Source organism: Ostrea edulis, chromosome 3 (genome assembly GCF_947568905.1).
Source record: "Ostrea edulis chromosome 3, xbOstEdul1.1, whole genome shotgun sequence".
In the NCBI taxonomy this organism is placed as follows: domain Eukaryota; kingdom Metazoa; phylum Mollusca; class Bivalvia; order Ostreida; family Ostreidae; genus Ostrea; species Ostrea edulis.
The window spans coordinates 36,211,505-36,227,399 of record NC_079166.1 but is presented as its reverse complement, the minus strand read 5'-3'; the positions used below and the strand labels follow the sequence as shown (position 1 = coordinate 36,227,399).

Genomic DNA, 15,895 nt, shown 5'->3' with positions numbered 1-15,895 from the left:
CAGTTGTCTTTAAAGCTGTTCATAGTGCAGATGAATCTTGTCGTTAATCAATGCCTATAATGGAAACGGGGCCTTTGTTGTATTGGATTTTCATATTTGGTTGTTTTTATCACATGGAATCCTTTTCAGCCTCAAGCAAAACATGTATATTTGAAAATGTGAAATGTATTTGTTGGCATCAAGACAATGGTTTCCATGTTAACTGCTCGGGAAAAATTGGAAAGAAGATTCCTAAAATTGATGATAATGCAGTTTGGTTGGATTTAAGTCACAACAACATACAAGAAATTGATCCACAAAAACTGCCTAAGCGTTTAACATATCTTGATCTTTCTTCGAATACTCTTACACATGTGAAGAAAATGTTCTTCAATTCTTTACCAGAGCTCCGCTTCCTAGATTTATCGTATTGCAGTGTAAGTCATGTGGAGGAAGGAGCTTTCGTTGATTTGGATAATTTGCAACACTTAGATGTTTCCTTCAATAGAAACTTAGGGTTTGCGTCATTGCCAAATCTGACATTTGGTCTCATCAAAACAAGGATTAGTTCGCTGCAACTGAATGGGATCACATGTAAGACGGGAACAGGTACAACCTTAAGACGTCTTCATGTAAGAAACATCAGAGAAACACATATTACAGAACTTTCGTTAGACAGCAATAGACTGGAATTATTTGAACCAGGAGTAATTGGATGGTTACCAAAAACGTTAAAGGTATTTTCAATGGCTAACAATAAATTAACAACAGGTGTATATCTTTTAGAATTTGCATCAATGACGAATTTAAGAATTTTGAACGCAAGTTTACAGCTTCATCCACCGAAATACCCTTCGTCTGTGCTCGATAGATGTCAAGATAAAGTGGAAAGACAAATTTATGATGGTGCTAATGATTCAATCAAAGAAATGTTAGGAAACTACTACAATAATGATTATTCTCTTAACTTTAACTGGACGATTCCTTTACTCCCAAATCTTGAAACATATGATGCTCATTCTAGTAGATTATACTTTCATGTTCCAGATTTTTCTGTGTATGCTCCAAATCTTCGACACGTGTACCTTCAAAACAATTTCATAATTTCATGGATGGGGCATATACAAATGAAAAACTGCAATATATTAACCTTGGATATTTCAAACAATCTCTGCTCTCACGTGTCACTACAATTTTTTCAAGACTTGAAACATGCACGATATTTGAACATTTCTCACAATGACTTAGGACAAGATTTAGAAAAGGACACAGAAGGTGTACTGTTTAAAACTCTTGAGAGACTGGAGGTTTTGGACATGTCATTCAACAGAATTTCGTCGTTACCAAAGCAAATTCTGAGAAATTCAAAAAGGATTAAGTACATTAACGTTAGTAACAACAGATTATCTGATTGGAAAGTTAGTGTGAGTGGTATGTCCAATTTAACATTGCTTGATTTATCTCAAAACAAATTGACAACGCTTGATGACAACTCTCGTACTAACATAGAAAGAGCTTTCAAACACTCCAATGTATCCATTGACTTGTCTGAGAATGCGCTAGCTTGCTCATGTGAGAATCAAGAATTTCTAGTATGGATGAAAGAAAGCAAACAACATTTTCTCTACGTCGATAATTACACGTGCTCTCCACCGAATCCTCGATTTAGTTTTAGAACATTAAACAAATCTGTGATTTCGTTGTCAAAGTCTTGTAAATCTTACTTAGGTTGGTACGTTGGATGTGCAGTGTCATTGGCAGTATTTTGTAGCTTTTTAACAAGTCGGTTACTTGTCAAGAACAAATGGAAAATCCGATATATTGTCTACAAGTCAAAGCAGAAATTTGGATGGGTAAAGCAAGGCAATATACAGGGGTCAACCAACGTGCATTACGAAAATGATGTATTTCTGTCCTACAGTGGTTCTACTTTGATGTTTGTACTGAATGAGGTCATTCCTCGTCTGGAAGGAAACAGGAATATGAAGCTTATCATCAGAGATCGGGACTATTTGCCAGGATTTCCAAAAACGGATAGTATAATGCATAGTCTACAAGAGAGTCGAAAAACTGTTTGTATTGTGTCCAAAAAATACTTAGAATCCAAATGGCGCGACTATGAACTGAACATGGCGAAGACAGAAGGCATTGTCGATCGGAGTGGCTTAGATTTTGTCATTCTTATTTTGTTACCGGAAGTTTATAATAGTGGTTATCCTAGAAAAATTATGGACCTGGTGAAGAGAAATTGTTATATTGAATATCCGGAAGAATCGTGTGCTTGTGACGATTTCTGGAATAAATTGGTCGATATGATTGAAAGGTAAAGAGCCAAAACTGTAAACATTATAAATGAACGATCATCTTTTAATGTTTATCGAATATTTGAGTATGTGATCAAATATACGAGTGGTATCACGTCTATCATGTCTCAGAAGTGTATGCTTTAATGAAATGTAAAACTTTCACAAAGATTAAAAGCATTGAATGGAATCACCGATGGTGTGGCAGAAAGGAACAAGTGTAAAGGATACTTACGAATCACTTAAATCCGTGGCCTCATTTTCATGGATTGTCTACATTTTACGACTTCAGTTTTCATTGTCGTGTAACGTAAATTGAAGCTGAATATAAATTTTGTAATTGTTGAATACAAAAATCATGCGATAAAGGTAAAGACAAGATCCAATAAAATTGAGCTCCAGTAAGCTATATCAGATAACCCAGTAATTTAATCGTGTTTAGTGTTTAAAATGTTTGAATAATTAAAAAAATTAATTACGTATAACATAAACTGAAGATCTTATGTATCGCAGATGAATATTGAAGCAAGTAATACCGGTTGTCATTTTCAAACCGTGAAAATAACAGCTGTTAAAATATCAATTCTTATTCCATAGATAAATTTCAGTATTTCACTGATGAAAATGTAATAGATACAGTTGTTAGATAAAATTGACAGGACTATTTTAAGAGTAATTTATTTTATACTGGCTGGTTTCCAACAAACCCCTAAACGCAAATAAACATTTGGCATCATTTCACATGAATGACATGGGAAATGGCTGTATATGTTTTATATAATTGCATTTTGTACATGCTGTAAATAGTAGAAAAATGAAAGATATCAAATACATGTAGTTGTCATAATACACGTATCAACACTTCGCCGCAAGGTACGTCCCTTTACGGGGTAGACAAAGGTCAATCGGTGAAAAACCCAGTTTTCCTTCTTTACCTTACCAAATGTAAGATGTTATTACTTTGAATTTTAGCCAATTACCAAGTTTTCATACAAGTTAATGGGTTGCCCCAATCTGGGGCATATTGTAGTTGACTGCAATTGATGGAAAAATAGCAGATGTCAAAGCTACAGATAGGAAAATTACAAAGGCCAACGTAGGGAAATACGATTTTTATCCCGGAGATGGCGGACAAGGGACATAACTTTCGCGAAGTGTTATAAGTGTATTGTTGAAGAAAAACCTCCCGGTCTTGAGGAACTATTCAAAAGAATACAGCATATCCCTTTAATTTTGTATTCGGTCAAAAGTGGATGCTTACTCCTCCTAGGCACCTGATCCCACCTCTGGTGTGTCCAGGGGTCCGTGTTTGCCCAGCTATCTATTTTGTATTGCTGATAGGAGTTATGAGATTGATCACTGTTCGTTATCTTCACCTTGCTTTTAATCGACACAATTGGCACTCTGGGTTTTTCTCCCCTTTGTGTATATGATGTATTACATTCACCTTTATGTTGAGGGATCATAAACAGTTATAGCTTGAATTACTTTATAATAAAAGCTGAATATAAACATATGAAAGGTGAAGATAACGAACAGTCATCAATCTCATAACTCCTATAGGGAATACAAAATAGAGGGCTGGGCAAAGACGGATCCCTGGATATACCAGAGGTGGAACCAGGCCCCTAGGAGGATTAAGCATACCCTGTCCACTGGTCATACCTGCCGTGGGCCCTTATTTACTTTCAATTATGATACCAATTCCTTCAATGAATTGCAATTCCATTGTTTTCCACAAAAGTAATTGGTGACTTCAATTTCGTTTTTTTTTTTAAATAACTATATATTCTTCAGTAACTTTGGAGTCAATATCGTTGTTCATTATATGCACTGATTTCGTATGATTTGTACCTTGAAGTAGAAAGTTTGTATTTGTTCAGCGTGCTGTGTAATACATGTAATGTTTGAGATAATAAAGTATTGTTTCAATCAAAAATCATATTGTAATATTTAAACCATGAAGCATTTAATTGAAATATGATTGAAAAGTTATTGCAATTACACACTGTTTTGCAATTGCATGCATTTGATTAAATGTAATTGAAAATAAACTCAATTACAAACATATTCAATTACTCTTAAAACAGTAATATATTACATTTGATTACAATCACTGATCTCAATCACCCCCATCCTAGGTCACAAATAGAGGAGAAATAAAGAAAATAGAATTAGAAGTTATTATCAAGTATCAAATCTATGAAATAAAAATACTTAAAAATCGAAACTTGTCACCTAGCAGGGAATAGAAAGGAACCGATTTTGATATAGAAGCATTTGATAGAATATCTTTTAGATTACATCCAATATACCACCTCCCAAACCACAAAGCAGCCTTCTGCATGATCAGATCGAATTCATGAAAAGGTCAGATCAGGTCGAATGAAGCCAGAAGACCTAACTAGTATATTAAGAATTAAACTGCAAACGAAGTCTGGTGTAACATGACCTCGTAGCTTTCACAGCATCAAAAACACTTACGAAATGGTGAAAGACTTGTAGTTGATCATATAGTGTAAAACTTATACGGTACCAATTTTGATGCACCAGATGCGCATTTCGACAAATAATGTGTCTTCAGTGATGCTCAACCGAAATGTTTGAAATCCGAAATAACTATGAAGTTTTGGAGCTAAATATAGCCAAAAACAGCGTGCCAAAAAAGTGGAGGAAAATTCGTCCAAGGATAAGAGCTATGCATGAGGGAGATAATCCTTAATTTTGAAATGAATTTCTAAATTTTATAACAGCAATTAAATATACATCCGTATTTTTAAGCTGGTAACGAAGTACTTAGGTACTGGGCTGTAGATACCCTCGGGGACTAACAGTCCACCAGCAGAGGCCTCGACCCAGGGGTCATAATGTAAAACTTATACGGTACCAATTTTGATGCACCAGATGTCAATCCCTTGGATCTGCTGGATAAATATCACCAAGAAAGAATTTCCCATGATATATTGTAATGAATTCTCAGTGAGATCAATTTATCCATCGAGAGTTTGGAACAAGAACCATCCAGTTTTTATTCTGTATCACCTTCCTTCACACGGTTCATAGTAGCCTAGTGGTTAAGACACAATGGGTAGTCCTGTTTTAATTTAATACCAGCTCTGCGTCAGGTAAGACTAGACCTTTTGACATCATAGACAGTTGCTTCTTCAACATAAATGGAAAAAGGAAATATCCGCATGCAGTGATCAGTCATCTGAAAACTTTCTTTGTTAAACACCATTCTGATTCCACGCGCAAGTAATCTGAAGTTGAAATAAAAAAAATGTTGGAGATCTTCATTAACAATATCTTCGTTGTCTTTGGGGATCTTTTGGGGGTCTTCTAATATTCTATTGGAATTCCTATATGTACGAATTGTGCTCCTTTGTTAGCTGACATGTTTCTATATTTTTATGAAACAGAGTTTATTCATTATGCACTTACATGAAGAAAACAACTCTTCCTGTGACCTTCAATTCGACATTTAGATATGTTGACGACGTTTTATCTATTAACAATAATCATTTTCATTGTTATGTCAATTCCATATATCCTGTGACCTCCATTGTGAACAAACATAACAGAGTCTTCCCTATCTGCTTCGTACTGTTTTATTTAAATTGAATATTGAAGTAAAACTAGCAACACAGCTTTATGCCAAACAGGATGAGTTCAGCTTCTCTATTGTCAACTTCCAATATTTACAAATGTATATAGAAATATCCATTTTCACATGCATATAATGTATATATTTCTTAACTGATTCGATTCGCACGAACCTGTTCTGCGTATGATCAATTTTTAAATCGAGGCAGGCTACTTACAGAGAAGATGATGGTACAGGGTTTTCGATAGTTTCGTTTAAAGTCAACATTTCGCAAATGTTATGGTCGTTGTAAGGTTTTAGTTCTGCAATACAACCTAACATTGGGTCAAATGCTGTCTGACGTGTTTCAACCCCATTGTTATGCCGTTCTTGGTACAATAATTTTGACTACAGATTATTCCGTTTTCCAGATCAAGACATAAGGCCCGTGCCTGGCGTGACTAGTGGACAGTGGATGTTTACTCTTCCTAAACACCTTCTCTGGTGTGCTAAGGAGTCCGTGTTTGCCCAACTCTTTATTTTGTATTCCTTATAGGAGGTATGAGATTGACCACCATTCGTTATCTTTACCTCTCATGGTAAGTAACTGATCTTTCCTGGCTTTAAATATGAAAGCCATGGGTCGTTCGGATATGACCTTATAAGCGGAGGTCCTATGCCACGATAGGTGTTGGCCCTATCCAATATCCTCATTAGTGCAGTCGTACGTACCATGCATAGATCAAACTTTGTAGCACTTACCCTAGATATAATGACGTTTCTAGGAGTAAAAAATTCTCAAATAGGATATAAATCGCCATAGAAAGAAATAGGATTCCTTCAGTGACTACAACAACAGCCTTCATTGAGTCATTGATTCTCCAGTAAGAGAACATAACAATCCTGCTAGACATATAAATCGTCAATGATGAAAATGGATCCTTTCCTGTATACGAGTCTTTACACACAGATTAGAAGATATGAGTATGTTAGTATATGTATACCTTTCATAAACACCACAAATTTTACCTTGAGTGGCTGTTAGAGATCAGTGCGAAAGTGTACCAATAATCAGAAACATACAATTTCCATTTGTCAATACTTTTAGTCAGCATATCGCACATTCTATCTTCGGACTACAAATTACTCCGTTTACATGATCAATTATTGATTTATTGTATACTGTTTAACGTATCTCATGAGAATCTTTCACTCATATGGAGACGTCACCTCTGTCGGTGAAGGGCTGCAAAATTTAGACCTATGCTCAGCGATTACGGTCTTTCAGCAGGAAGAGACCACTATAGCGCCACACCTGCTGTGACGTCAATTATCGGAGCTTTCTTTACTATTTCAATGATATGTTATCAATGTTTAGAGCAAGATATGGATGTCGAAACGAAATGTGGAAAGTTGTTGAGTTCTAGATCACATAAGAAATATAATGCAGCATTATGATGGATTTATCAAAAGTATTTCATTGTGTTTTCCATAATGATCATTTTAGAAAAATTAAATACATATTATGGTTTTAAGAGAGAATCTACTAGTCTCATAAGAACAGCAATTCGAGTGACCAGAAGCAATGTATGAAACTGGGAAATGTTTCCTGTGATTTTTTTATAATTATAAAAAAGGTGTTCCATAAGGTTTTCTTCTTAATCCTTTTATCTTTAGTGTGTTATGTTCTGAGGCACTTTGGGATGATCATTCCACACACACATACAGCCGACTCACACATACTTAGCACCTTATTTTCTGATCTGGGATAGACTCATTTTATACTTGTGTTTTGAAAATGTAAACATCACGTTATCAGTGATAAAAAGAAGAGAAATCATGTAACCCTTTTCACGTCGTTTGTCTCACCTGGTTCAAACTTCGCCTGACCTTTTATTCAAACCAAGTCAGAATATTGAATATACATATATCAATGAATTGGTTAGACATTCTTATCTACTTTCGTGTTTCCAATACATTTCTAAAAATTGCAAATATTGAATTACATCAATCAGATCACTTACAATCGGAGTTAATTTGGTTGTTGTGTATCAACTGTCGCGGAAATGCAAGAACGATAACCCAGACTAATGTTTCGAATTACATTAAGCACACGATGAAAACCGAAGCCTCCCTGGACAGATTATAAACATTAATGTTCTTTTAATGATGACAAATCACATCCCTTCCCAGCTTCTTCTATCTCTCTTCATTCATATCGAGGAGGGTGGTCTGCTTCGTCTACTTTTGTAATACTGCCTTTCTACACCGTTCAGTCACTCCTAGGCTACAGAGTAATCTCTACATTGACTGTGCCGTGAAGCTTCTGTAACCAACCACGAAAGAAAAACATGCCTGTTATCCTCTTTCTTTGTACTCTTCCATAGTTTTTCATAATTTGCCAGCCTCCTTCGTTGACTTCGCCGTACCTCCCATCCTAGGGAACAGTCAACTTTATCATTACAAAAACTTTTCTCTCCCTAGTGACCAGATAACGCTCTCAGGCCTAAGGTTTATTGGAACATCATCACTGCATCTTCTTGCCCAGAGATGCATCTAGCAATTACAAATGTAAAAATTACAAATGTAATTCCTAGTTTAATTTGATATTCTGGACATCTTTGGTTCTCTTTTCTTTTATGATTCCAATGTTTTACAAACTGAGTATCAATACTTGTTTCTCAAGCTTTTAGCCTCCTTCGACTGTCTTTTCATATTATTAACTTATTTTCAGGGAGCCTGTTTGTGTTGCTATGCATATCTTCCCTGTTGAAAGGAAATTTTGCATCTTCATAGTAAGTGTTCTAGGGGTTCTGTTTCTGCAGAAGAGACCGTCTTGTATTTCTGAAAGGTTCGACTTGTGAAAATTTGTAAGTGTTGGCAGTACATCGTAGACTGGTCTTAGAAGGAATTATAGAAGACTTCTCACTTTAGAAATAAGCATTGACTACCTAACTCTACCGTTTATGGTTGTCTGTTTTCTTGCTCTTTGGTTTTGATCTTCCCATGAACCAGATCTTGTCCATCTTAAATGAAAGCTTTTTTCAGTAACAGGTTCCCGATGTTTTAATATCTTGGGTTTCTACTGCCACTGATCCTGCTGAGTCCGTATGCAATGGTCTGTTCTCCTCGCCCAACACTGCTTTAGAGACTGAACACTTTCATTCCTGTATTGTTTCTGTACCTACTGCTCTTGCGTTTCATCTTTAGAATAATTCCAATTCATTTTAAGAATGCTTTACCCTCTTTGAATTTTTCCACTATGGACGTAAATGGTAGTTGTAACTTGGTGCGGCTGGTGTACAGCCATATCAGTTAAAACTTAACGGTCCCCCAATAATTTTCAAAAGACGTTTGTTAATTATGCTTTCCAGATCTTTGACTGATCTTGATGATTTTTTTCCGTATACAATAAACGACCATACTACCCTATGCAGGAACCCATTTTTTTTTTATATCCATGCCTAAAACTGTCCTGGTTGATTCGCCTTGTCAGTTTCTGATTCGATTTGACACATGTTATTCGATATTTTGAAAACACTTGTCACTTAATGACACTTTCCTACGCATTTCATTCAATTGTCGATTAAGGATGGGGTGACATCTTCTTGTAGCTTCTGTTGAACATTTACTTATGAAATAAAAGCTCCATGCGCAGGAATGACTTCACCATTCTAGTTTTTCACGTATTGTGACACAAATTATACTACAAAACGGATTTATTCTGATTTATGCAAATATGCAGATTAAATTATATATGTACAATCCATAATTACGTAAATTTATATTATATACAAATGTAGTTTGGTAACGACATACACTTCCTCATTATGTCATATTATTGCGTGGAATTCTGATCTTGGTTCCTTAATTCTTGGCTGGTATCATGAAATTACCAGATACTGTAATATTAAAACGGCAACACTATTTGGGGAAAATCCCGATATTTTTACAATGACACTGTTTGGGAGAAATATCGGTGAAAGTGTCGATAATGCTAGAATCTGCTTCCAGTAATGCTTACTGAATGTAAGCAACAGTTCTTTGAAACAGTGATTGCTTATCGTAAAGTCAGTGGTATCAGAATGATATAAGCGTATTCAGTAGCGTAGCATATGTGGTCAAATACCTACTTTGAGATGAGTATCGTCTTCTATAGGCAGGTAAACACGTAAATGTTTATCAAATATATCATGAATAGCTCCTATAAAAAATACAAAATTAATAGCTGAGCAAACAAGAACCCTTGAGCATACCAGATGTGGGATCAGGTGCGTAGGAGGAGTAAGCATTATCTGTTCACCGGTCACACTCGCCTTGATCCCTGAATATTTATCTAGTAAATGGAGCAATCCGTAGTCAAAATCAGTGTCAATCTTAACTTTGTAATCTGCGCTATGAAATAGACAATATTCTCTTGGGTTTTATTAACATCCTGCTCGTCGCGTTAGGCTGTTACACGTTTCAGATAATATCAACGGCCGGTAAAGAATAGGATCAAAATTCCAACAACAAAAATATCCAGCTATCTAGGTTGTTAAAAGTAACTCATTCAAAGATAGGGATTTCAGGAAAACCTCTGATGAAACAGAAATGGAATAAATGAGGTGTATATCAATGCAGAATACAGTTTGCATAAAGAGATGAAAAGGCGCAGATAACGAACAATAATCAACTCATAACTCCTTTAAGGAATGCCAAATTAAAATTGGGATATATCAGAGGTGGGATCAGGTGTCTAGAGGGAGAAAAGATCCCCAGTCGACCGGCCACACCCGCCATGTGCCCTTCATCTTAATCAGGTAAATGCAGTAATCCGTGGAAAACTTTCCTCCGATTCTGTTTTTGGAACTAAAAATACATTCTCGTATGTCAGTAGCCTATGATAATATCTTTTGTTGGTTCAGGTATTGGTAGTGCACGGGAAAAATGTGATGATGGAAAAGGAACAGTTGATTGGACATAGCTTCCCAGACGGTAGAAGAGGCTCCAAAGGGAACTTGATGAACCATACTAGTTATTGCCCTTTGCTGATACAGAGCATAAAATACTACAAAACCTAATGTGCAAAATAACTTGCTTTATCTTTATCAAATGAAACCTATTAATCACCACAATATATTTGTAAACATATGCAAGAAATGTGAGATTGGGACAGGCATTCGATTGTAACAAGAGGTTGACAGTTCAATAACTAGGTTTTGTCCAACTGTCATCGAGATATTCGGGGGAAATTCTGGATTGCTCTACCTGGTCCAACACTTCTCATTTCAATCATCTTTCTATTTCCAGAGTTCATTTTTCCTCAAAGGTTTAATTTATAGACGCTTCACAGATTGACCCTCACTCAAGTTGTAAAAATTGAGTGAATATACATGTAAATACCAGTCAAGAATGATAACGTCAAAAGCCATTGCAAGGGAATCATTTATCCAAATAGAATTGCATAAGAATAAATTATTTTATAACGCTGTATATTAAAGACCAACAGCGATATCTGTACTTTTCTATTCTTCTGCAATAAGATGCGAAGATTATCTTGCATGAGGGTTGTTCGAAACTTCAGACTTTACTATTATTATTTGCTGAATAAAACAAGAACATTTCAAGAACAAACAAGATTTATTTATTCATTTGTTCTGTGTATGATGGATTTTTAAATCGAGGCAGGTTACTGACAAACAAGTTGATGTTACTGAGGTTTCAACAGTCTCGTTTCAAATCAGCGATTCACAAATTTTATTGTCGTTATAACGATTTGGCTTACAATGTAACCTGTCAGTGGGTCAAATGCTCTCTGACATTTTTCAAACTACTTGTTAGGCCGTTCTTTACCCACTGGTTTTGACCACAGATTACTTCGTTTATCTGATCAATATATAGGCCTCACGATCGAGGGAACAGATCTGTCTTTTTCATTATCTAGCCTTGTTATCGTCTTCAAAAAGTGAAATAGTCTGCAGCTTGGCGTTGCATACACCCCTGATCATGTTTTCTATCGTTCGTAAAATATTCTCAATGATGAAGGACACAATAAAACATTGTAAGAAAAAAAAAGCATTAAGTGACACGTACCACCCCCTGTCATAACTGATTATGTCTTAGTGTGTAATTCGTTCTTAGTTTTAGAAAACCTGATAAATCATATTAGGAAGCGAACACACAAAACTCTTTTATCACATATTTATCCCTTTATCTAATGGATATCAACTTTCCAACTCCATGCACCTAATGAACTCGGGATACGCCACTTTCAACTGCACACAAAACGATTCCATCACTTTTTTAAAATATAGATTTAAGAAACACCCTCCATGTCACAAAAAGCGTACAAATTATCTGAATATTGATATACATAGTGGACAATTCATCATCAACATTGAACATCCAATCGAAGACCGCGCGTCATCTACGACACAGACTTGGGTGACTAACATACTAGCATTCATGAATAATCACACAACTTTAAAGTAAAACGTTCTAAGATGTGAATGGGTTTTTTTGTCATTTGAAATTTATATTTTATGAATTAAACCATTATGACAGTCCATATTCATTTTTATTTGTATTTCCCAATGTACTATTTGTAGCGGCGTATTGTGAACGTAACGGATATAGTTCAGATTGAGGTAAACAAAACAGAATAATGGATCAATATTATGGAAAGATCTGTTAGGATAAAATATGTGATGAAAAGAATATCCCATAGTTTGTGGTTGGATACGATTATAATCCAACTCGTTGTGTGTTTTCTATTCCCTCATCAAGGCAAAGGGATAAAAAAAAAAAACCCACACACAACTCGTTGGATAATAATCATATCCAGCCACAAACCATGAGATATCCTATATTTATTTACTGTCCGTTATCTTCACTTTTTTTCATTTATTCTAAAACACCACCGAGGTGTGAATTGTCATGTCTCTAGCATTGGTATATCAGTTGCTGTTTTTAGTTATGATCATATGTGTTGCTTTACCCGGAGTAATCATGTTGTAATAATTTCGAAATTTACTTTTTACTATGCCTTCACATGCCCAAGATATTTGGGTAAAAAAAATGTGATGAATATTTGAATCAGAATACATGTACCTAAAACCACAAAAGGCAATGTGCACGTGGCAAACACTATCCATAGTGGTGTGGCCTTTACGCATTCAAAACGTGCTGTTGGGCAAGATTTACGCAATCATAAGTCTTCACTTCCTGGTTATGGTACGTATAAAACTATTATATTATGTTATGAAAACAGATCGATAATTCATAAATCGAGTCCCCTTTAAAGCTGTTGATAGTGCAGATGTATGTTGTCGATAACCAATGTATAGAAAGGGAATGATGCCTTTATCATACTGGATTTTCATATTTGGATGTCTTTATCTTGTGGAATCCGTTTCGGCCTTAGCCAGAACATGCATCTTTGGAAATGTGACGTGTATTTGTTGGCATGGACACAATGGTGTCCAAGCTAACTGTTCAGGACGAAATGTAGAGAACATTCCTCAATTCAATGATAGTGTTGTTTGACTGGATTTAAGTCACAACAAAATTAAAGAAATCCCTCGACAGGGATTGCCTAAACATTTAAAATATCTTGATCTTTCTTCAAACAATATGACAACTGTGAGGAAACAGTTCTTCAATTCTTTACCAAAGCTCAGCTTTCTAGACTTATCGTATTGCAATGTGAGTGATGTCGAAGAAGGATCTTTCAGTGATTTGCATAATTTGCGATACTTAGATATTTCCTTCAATAGAAACCTAGAATTTGCGTCACTACCAAATTTGACGTTTGATCTTATCAAAACGAGGATAAGTTTCCTGCATTTGAATGGGATCACATGTATGACAGGAGCAGGTACAACCTGAAGACTTCATCACTTGAGAAATATCAGAGATACAAATATTACAGAACTCTTCTTAGACAACAATAGATTGGAAATCTGTGAACAAGGTGTCCTAAAAAGTTTACCAAAAACGTTAGAGGTATTTTCAATGGCTAAAAACAGATTAACAACAGGCATATATCTGTTAAAATTTGTATTGATGGCTAACCTGAGTGTTCAATACAAGTTTTCAGCAGGATCCACCGAAATACCCGGATTGTGTGATAGATCCATGTCGAGATAAAAAAATATATATATATTGTTGATACCGTTGTTGGCTCCATCAATGGTGCCCTAGAAAACCATTACAAGGATGCTTATACCCTTAGTTTTAATTGAACGATACCGTCACCCCCAAATCTTGAAACATATGATGCTCATACCAGTAGATTATACTTACGTAGTGCGGATTTCGCTGCGCATGTTCCACATCTTCAACACGTGTACCTTCAAAACAATTTCATATTATTTTGGACTAAGCATTTGCATATTAAGAATAACAGTATAGTAACCTTTGATATTTAAAACAACTCCTGCTCTCACGTGTCACCACAAAGTTTGCAGGATTTAAAACACGTAAGACTTCTGAATATGTCTCACAATGACTTGGGCCAAGACCTGGAAAAGGACACCGAAGGCCAGCTATTTAAGAATCTTGAGAGTCTTGAAATTTTGGATTTGTCATTCAACAAATTTCTTCGTTACCAAAGCATATTCTGAAAAATTCGAAAGGGATAAAGTACATTAACGTCAGTAACAACAGATTATCTGACTGGGAGGTTAGTGTGAGTGGTATGTCTAACTTAACATTAAGTTTCCAAAACTCGATAATATTATATACAGTCTACAAGAGAGTCGAAAAACTGTTTGCGTTGTATCTAAAAAGTACTTGGAATCCAGGTGGCGCGACTATGAACTGAACATGGCGAAGATAGAAGGCATTGTCGATCGAGGGTGCTTGGATTTTGTCATTCTTATTTTGCTACCGGAAGTGTACAACAACTGTTATCCAAGTAAAATTATGGATCTGGTGAAGAGAAATTGCTATATTGAATAGCCGGAAGAAATGTGTGCTTGTGACTATTTCTGGGATAAATTGGTCAATATGATAGAAAGCTAAGGAAATACCAGTGCATTTCTGCAAGTTTCGTCTTCCGCATATATTTATCTTGGACCAAGATGAAAGAATTGAATTTACATTAACTTTACAGTTTGTGCACAGAAGTGGCAAGTGATATAAATGAACGATAGCTTTGAATTAATGCATATCGAGTATTTGATAATGGGATGAAATATACCAGTGACATTACTTGCGAAACTGCCCATCATATCGCAGAAGTGTATGCTTTAATAAAATGTCAAACTTTACAAAAAATGAAAACATTCAATGGAAACGCCTATGGTATGACATGAACAAAGAAACAAATGCATAGAATATTTTGGAGTCATTGAACGTGGGTTTACCGACTTTTTTTCTCACTCGAAAACCCCTACTGAAAATTCGACCGATGTATCTTTACAATGTATATACTACTTAAAAGTGTGTGAAAATTGTTTTTCATTCAACAGCAAAGATATTTAGTAATTACGTCTTCAACATACCATTGATGACACTGTTTTCCGTTGAATTATCTCAACTGATTCGATATGCAAGAGCTTGTTCTGGATATAGTCAGTTTTGAAATCGAGGTAAGCTACTGACAAACAAGTTGATGGTACAGGGATTTCAACAGTCTCGATTGAAGTCAGCATTTCGCAAATTCTATGGTCGTTATAACGATCTAGTTCGTCAATACAACCTTGCATTGGGTCAAATGCTGTCTGACGTGTTTCATAGCGATTGTTGGTCTGTTCTTGGCACACTGATTTTGACTGCGGATAACTCCGTTTACCTGATCAGGATATAGGGCTCACGGCGGGTGTGACCGGTCAACAGTGGATGCTTACTCCTCCTAGGCACCTTATCCCACCTCTGGTGTGTCCAGGGGTCCGTGTGTGCCCAACTATCTATTTTGTATTGCTTGTAGGAGTTATGAGATTGATCACTGTTCTTTATCTTCACCTTGCATTGAAAATAATAGTGATTAACTTCATTCATTGCATAATACAACTTAAAATAGAGAGAAGTTGGTGCTGTTTATCTT

General features: G+C 35.7%; 1 protein-coding gene and 1 pseudogene across 1 annotated transcript; both read left to right on the top strand.

Moving 5' to 3' along the window:
• The first annotated feature begins 362 nt into the window (after nt 1-362).
• On the top strand, nt 363-2,306 carry LOC130053543 (toll-like receptor 4). The gene has a single exon (XM_056160883.1). It carries the CDS (start codon nt 363-365, stop codon nt 2,304-2,306), a length of 1,944 nt encoding a protein of 647 aa, XP_056016858.1.
• Nucleotides 2,307-13,392: 11,086 nt separating this feature from the next.
• LOC130053542 (toll-like receptor 4) lies at nt 13,393-15,294 on the top strand (annotated as a pseudogene).
• The last annotated feature ends 601 nt before the right edge of the window (nt 15,295-15,895 follow it).

What these genes read in the sequence shown, in the direction of transcription:
- LOC130053543 (XM_056160883.1), top strand. Translation starts at nt 363, where the DNA reads ATGTTCTTCAATTCTTTACCAGAGCTCCGCTTCCTAGATTTATCGTAT.